This window comes from Arvicanthis niloticus, chromosome 6, assembly GCF_011762505.2.
Source record: "Arvicanthis niloticus isolate mArvNil1 chromosome 6, mArvNil1.pat.X, whole genome shotgun sequence".
Taxonomy (NCBI): domain Eukaryota; kingdom Metazoa; phylum Chordata; class Mammalia; order Rodentia; family Muridae; genus Arvicanthis; species Arvicanthis niloticus.
In genome coordinates, this window is record NC_047663.1 from 58,991,747 (window position 1) to 58,998,211 (window position 6,465).

At 47.9% G+C, this 6,465-nt stretch overlaps 1 protein-coding gene, 1 long non-coding RNA gene and 3 other non-coding genes across 5 annotated transcripts in view; 1 reads left to right on the forward strand and 4 right to left on the reverse strand.

Moving 5' to 3' along the window:
- Positions 1 to 2,768, forward strand: part of Lrrc75a (leucine rich repeat containing 75A) — a 46,637-nt gene extending 43,869 nt beyond the window's left edge. The window contains exon 4 of the mRNA XM_034507295.2: positions 1,369 to 2,768. Coding sequence (XP_034363186.1) covers positions 1,369 to 1,900 — 532 coding nt within the window. The 3' untranslated portion in view covers positions 1,901 to 2,768. The remainder of the gene's footprint in view (positions 1 to 1,368) is intronic.
- An 80-nt stretch (positions 2,769 to 2,848) lies between these two features.
- LOC117711558 (uncharacterized) lies at positions 2,849 to 4,467 on the reverse strand. Its single transcript, XR_004607134.2, has 4 exons — positions 4,299 to 4,467; positions 4,051 to 4,095; positions 3,184 to 3,252; positions 2,849 to 2,992 (listed from the first exon to the last, which is right to left on the reverse strand). It is a non-coding gene; the product is annotated as an uncharacterized LOC117711558 (long non-coding RNA).
- On the reverse strand, positions 3,063 to 3,134 carry LOC117712212 (small nucleolar RNA SNORD65). The gene has a single exon (XR_004607271.1). It is a non-coding gene; the product is annotated as a small nucleolar RNA SNORD65 (small nucleolar RNA).
- On the reverse strand, positions 3,646 to 3,702 carry LOC117712150 (small nucleolar RNA SNORD49). The gene has a single exon (XR_004607219.1). It is a non-coding gene; the product is annotated as a small nucleolar RNA SNORD49 (small nucleolar RNA).
- Positions 4,175 to 4,248, reverse strand: LOC117712149 (small nucleolar RNA SNORD49). Its single transcript, XR_004607218.1, has one exon. It is a non-coding gene; the product is annotated as a small nucleolar RNA SNORD49 (small nucleolar RNA).
- Positions 4,468 to 6,465: the final 1,998 nt, after the last annotated feature.

Here is a 6,465-nt window from a genome sequence, read left to right on the forward strand (position 1 = left end):
TGCCTCCTGTCTGTCTTCACTTCTCCATGCTCTACTTTACCTGGGCTACAATGACCTGCTGGTACACAGGTACACACTCTCTCTCTCTCTCTCTCTCTCTCTCTCTCTCTCTCCCTTCCCCTGCCCCTCCCCCCCACCTCTAGCTTTGCAGTCAGGGCCTTCCCACCTGACACTGCTTCCTTTGGCCAGATCTTCTGATGGACCATGCTTGCTTTTTCTTTACATCAGGTCATATACTTTGTCATCTTTATTTGTTCCCTGTCTCCTCCATGATAGAAGGAAAACAGAGTTCCTGTCCACTCCGTTCACCATTGTGATGCCAGTGCCTAGGCCATTGCCTGACACATAATAGGGCCATAACAAATACTTAAGAGTGAATGGGGACGAATATTTTTGCCATTTGACTGGCTAAGACCTTGAAGCTGGTAAGCAGCAGAGATAGACTCAAATCCTTACCTACCTGACTCTAGTGACTCTAGGCTGTAGACTGTCAGCCATCTTCAGGTTGCTGGGTTGACTCTGTTAATGACACTGACATAGAACCCAACACACTAATGTCACAACCAACAAATTCCAGGCAGGATTCTAAGCAGTTGAATCTCATGCTTTTGAGAGTTTTACCTTCAGTTTCCAAAGAACGAAATTCATCTCCCATCTTCAAGAGGGCCTAAGGAGAGCTGCTTTCGTGACGCTGACTGTGACTTTTGAGCTGACAGCAAATTGAGCTGTCCTCAGTGTAGGAGACTCAGGGCTTGCTTGGAACTCAGAGAAAGAGTAGCTCGCCAATGGGAGTGGGTTTGGGGGGCACATCTACCACCAGGCCAAGTGGTCTGGGCTGCAGAACAAGGCAAGGGGCAGCAGATGGCAGGGAGAGGAAGGAGCTGAAAGCATCGAGCCTCCAGCAGCCCTGTTGCTCCAGCCCTCTCACCAGCCTGCTGTCTTCAACTCTTGGCAAGTCAGATTGATGAAGCTCAGGCCAAGTGATTAACGACAGCATTTCCTATAGGAGGCACTGTTGTAACACTTTGTGTTTAGTGTTCCTCATAACCCTGTGATGATGGTAGCTCCATTTTTTTTTTTTTTTTAATTTTATTTTAGGCAAGTGAAACACAGACTGTAATTAACTAGCTAAAGAGCACAGGGTAGGAAACAAAGGGGTTAAGAGGAAACTGCAGGCATCATATAAAAACATAGGCTTGAAGAGCTACTGGAGTGGCAGCCTTACACACAGCTTTGCCCATCCTGCTCAGCCTGAAGCAGGTACTACAAAGCAGGACTCCCTTGGTCTCTCCATCCTTAGGGGGAGTAGAAATGAGCCAAGCAGCTCTGTGGTGATAGCCACTAACCTGCTTATTCCTTTTCTTTCAGTCTTAAGGCCCTCCTATCTGGGAATCCTCCAGACAACATGGTAGATCTGTCAGGCATTCCACTGACTTCACGGGACCTGGAACGGGTAACCAGCTATCTTCAGCGCTGCGGAGAGCAAGTGGACAGTGTGGAGCTGGGCTTCACAGGCCTGACAGATGACATGGTCCTACAGCTACTGCCAGCCCTCAGTACCCTGCCCCGTCTCACCACACTAGCCCTCAATGGCAACCGACTGACCCGGGCTCTGCTGAGGGACCTCACTGACACCCTTAAGGACCCCAGCAAGTTCCCCAATGTCACATGGATTGACCTGGGCAATAATGTGGACATCTTCTCATTACCACAGCCCTTCCTGCTCAGCCTGCGGAAGCGCTCTCCAAAACAGGGCCACCTACCTACCATCCTAGAGCTGGGTGAGGGGCCAGGTACTGGGGAGGAAGCCAGGGGAGGTATGAGTCAGCAGGACCCCACAGGGAGCCCTGTGACACCTGCTAGGGGCCAGGAGAGTAGGGAGGCTGTGATTCAGACATGACACAGGGTCCTAACCAGGGAGTCCTGGATGGCCAAGGCAGGTTAAGGGTCCCTCCTATGGGGAATGTCAGCCCTACTCAGCTCTCACCAGGATGAGATCAGAATACTTTTTGTCCTCAAACCCAACTCCCAGTACTTGCTCAAGGGGCTCGGATGTCTCCATCTCACTGCCCTCCTAGAACAGTGCACCTGGACCAAAAGTTCTTTATTGGGCACTTACAATTTAGACAGGTAACATAGGCACCTACTCCAAGACATCTACCTACTTCCCAATTCCCAGGGCCTTTAAGGCAGTATGTCTCAGACTAAGTGTGGAAAACCCAGCTCAAGCCGAAGCACTTTTGTTGGCTAGCAACCTGTGTAGGGCAGTCCCTTGCCTAGCTCCCTTACTCAACCAGCACAACTTTTTCAGCTGTTTCAGGTTCTTCTCCCATTACCTAGTACGTCTTAGCTTTTCAAAAACTCATTTACCAAGGCTCCAGAACTAGCTAAGTCCTAGTTAGCAAAGAGGAAAAACTGGGGGTTCTTAATACCCATTAGCACTCCTAGTCCCCAATAATGAGCAACTGCTTGCTCATCCTACCAAGCCCAAGAGAACTGTCCTGAACTAAGTGGTCAAAATCTGAACTCAGTTATGGGGAAGCACAGCCCTACAGGCCAGGTAAGCAAACTAGTTTACAGGATCTGGACAAGATGGTTGTCCTTGCATGGTACTGCAGCCAAGGACAGGAGTGGGCGCCTTACATGCTTTGGAATCTTTGCCCAAAGTTGTGACAACAGCCTAGACTGACCACACGTTTACAGTGCTAGAGCTGGACTGACACCTGCCACTCAACTTTACTCTTCAAATACATGTTTTTAAGGACCAATACCAGACTGTGCCTCATTACATACAGTGCTTTGATGGTTAACTGTACACACATTTTAAAGGATTCACCCAACACACTGGCAGTTTTATAAACACGTTTATTAAAAGGTGCAGAAGACCATGTGGTAGACAGGATTACCAAATGTACCCATCCAGAACAAAATTGGCAGACATTACTTGGGATGCTAGCTTTCAGGATGGCTGGAGACTCCTCTGGAACATAGCCTGCAAAAGAACTAAATTTCAGAATCACTCCTGCCTAGATCAATAGCATTTAGGACCATTTAAAAGATATCTTCAGAAAACCATAGGCTCACCACCACCAATCTGCCGGTAATTCCAGCTATTTTAGGTGATATCATCATTTGATATCTTTTTCCAGTGATGACAGGCAGTCACTGTATAGACCAACTCACCTCCTCTGCTGGTGCCAACAACACAATCTGCAGTCTTGCAGTCAGTTCTCAGAACTTGAAAAGGACACCCTAAGATGGATCACAGAAACGTAATTATTTTAAATGGCAGCCTCCCAAAAATCTAGGTTGTTTTTCTCCCCCTGGTTTTTCTTGTGGATTTCTTTGTAGCCCTGGCTCATTACTTCGGACCAGACTGGCCTGAACTCTCTGCCTGCCTCTTATGAAACCTACAGTTCTTAGCACATCCTAGGCCTTACAAGGAGAGTAATTTCCAAGTTACAACTAGCCACCAGTGAGTTGGCTCTGGCCAGACCACTTAAGTGAAAATTGAAAGACCCAACTCATGGGAGGCCACAGCTGCTGGCAATCTTCCACTCTAATCCCCCAACCTAGGAATACAGCAGTTGTTAAAAGTCCAGAATAAGTTCATCCTAAACACCAGCCACTGGTGAGCTTGACTGTACTCAGCCAGGAGCAGTTATCGTCACGGCACTTCCCACTAATGACCTCATCACAGCAGTCAAGCTTTCCACTCCCACGAGTAGTTTCAGCCATTAAGTGGACACCGGTCTTAAATTATGCATGTTCCCACGTGGGTGGGTTAATTGTGAATGAAGTCTCTTTTGGCCAAAACATACTGGGTTTCCTGGAACTAGGGTTATATAGCCTCCTGGTTATGATCCCATCTGATACCAAATAAAACCCATCCTAACAGCCGAGCCATCTCCAGCCCCAAGGAGGACCGTAGTTATGAATACTTCTGCACAAAGCACGTGTTCAAGTGCAATCCTTATTTTAAGGCTGTGCCTGGAACACCACTATCCAGTAACACAACTTAAGCCACTTCGATTCCAAAAAAACTCTTACCTCACGGTGGGATATTGCTCCTATTCCACGTTGTCAATGTCCCGTCTGAAAATTTAGAATAAGAATCAAGAGACAATTCGGATGCTCATGTTTAGCACTGAGTCGCCGAGGCTTGAACGACTGCAGTCAGCTAAATAGGGTTGTCGTCAGTTGTCGCTTCGGACGGCACTTCCTATTATTTCTAGTTTCATCAGTGCAGTCGACACCCCGCCCGTGCGCGTCGCCCCGCAATGCAGACCTCGACTTACCAGGCTCCCCTAGATCTGTGCGGCGTCCACGGCGGATCTGAGAGGCTGGGCCCAGACTCAGCATCGCTCCGGACCGCCAACAGCCGGCCACGGCAAAGGCACCAGCTCCGGAATGGAGGGGAACGTGATCCCATGATGGCCGCAGAGAAAGAGCGCGCGTGAGCGCCCTATTCTTAAGGGCTCGGAATAGACCACTCCTCACACGAGGGAGGTGGGACGGCAAAGGCTCATGGGAACCTGCAGCGCACCTAAGCAGGCCCGCCTCGCTACCCAGGTCTCCCCCGTTCTGTTGAGCGAGTGGTCTCCACCGCCCCGGGGAATTCTGGGTAAGGAAGAGTGCGGCGAGTTCCAGCGCGCCTGCGTGGTGATTTAAGCGCACAATCGACTTCCTTTCCCCAGTTTTCTGTCCCTGAAGTCTTCCGTGAATTCTCAGTCTTTTGTAAAGCGTGTAGTGTTTGCAAACGTGTAATCAGACCTGACAGTGCAGGCTTGTAATCGTAATCGATTAGGAACCTGAAGCAGGAATTCGAGTCCAGCCTGGACAATTTAGAGAGCCCCTGTCTCTAAATTTTAAATTAAAAAAATATAAAGCGGGCCAGTATAATAAAAAAATATAAAGCGGGCCAGTATAATCTAGCTGGGTGGTTGAGAGCCTGCTGTGTAAGCACGCGTTTAATCCTCAGGACCTGGGAATGGAGGGTAAAACATCGGTTCACTTGAGCTAACACACCTGAAACCGCGTTCAAAGACAAACGCTGTTGCAAAGTGGGCCGTTCTGCACCCCATTACTTTTTCAACATATCCACGGAACCTCTCAAGACCCTATGCAGACGCCCCTCATCACATTCCTTAAAGAACTATAGAATCAAAAAGCGCTCTTGATCCGTTTTCATCGCCCCCTGCTCTTTCCACTTCTGACTGGAGAGACTTGCACCGGGCTTATCTCATAGGGATAAGAAAACTGCTGATGCTATCTCTTCGGTATATGAGCATGTTTGGGTTTCTCCTAAGGGTTGGGGATGCAGTGTTTCCCTAGCAAAGTGAAGTTCTGAGCTCTATCCCAGCACCTCATAATCTGGGAATTGTCATGCTCTGAGTGTGTGGAACCAACAGAATCAGAAGTTCAAGGTCATCTTCAGCTATGAGGTCAGCCTGGAATATGTGAACCTGTAATCCTAGCATTCAGTAGAGTAGGGCTCTTGTGAGTTCAAGACCAACCTGGCCTACAGAATGAAATCCTGTTTCAAAACACCTCAGTGCAAAGTCTGTTGAGCTAGTACATATGATATGTATGCTAGGTTCTACCTAACAACACACACATCAGTGCTTGCATGCACTTCTTATGCAAATGTGCTGAGGAGGCAACTCATTTTGACAGAACTAGAAAGGTGGTCATGAGATTGCAATCTAGGTGGTCTGAGGAATAAACAAGATTTTAATGAGGGGAGGGAAGTCTAGGCCAAAACATTCTTAAAAGGAATAAGATAATTTCTTTTGGAGCCAAATATGCTTGACTATGTATGGCCAGGAACACAAATTCATGTTTCCCCAAATACCATATTCTACACTGGAAGTGTCTTGGGTCTTTTTGGTTTGGTTGGTTAGTTAGTTTGGTGCTGTTTTTGAGACAGGGTCTTTCTGTGTAGCACTGGCTGTCCTGGAACTTTCTCTGTAGACCAGGCTGACCTTGAACCTGGACATCTGCCTGTCTCTGCCTCTAGAGTGCTGGGATTACAGGCATACGCCGCCACCACCACTGCCCTGCTTGTTACAGAACAAGGAAAGTCATTTGATGGGGACCTCAATTGCAAGTTACAGTAAAGAGGAGGACTCTGTTGTGGGTTTCAGGTGCTACCCAGTGACATTTTTAGCTTTTGGATTTGTGGAAACTAGTCTGTTAAGAATAGTAGTGTAAGGTTTTCATGTCATAAGGATGTTACCTTGGGGAGAAAAAAGATGTGGATGGCTTCAAAGGGACCAAAAATAGCCCAAGATAATTTAGCCCTGGTTTGAAAGCTAATTTCAATCTTGAGTGATTTGGCCTTGAATCTTTAACAGAGGTGCAGCTCTCTCCCTTGCCCTCCCCCTCTGGGAGTTTCAAGTTGCCCTCCCCCCTCTGGGAGTTTCAAGTTGCAGAAACATCTAGCAAATGTCAAGTCATAGAGTC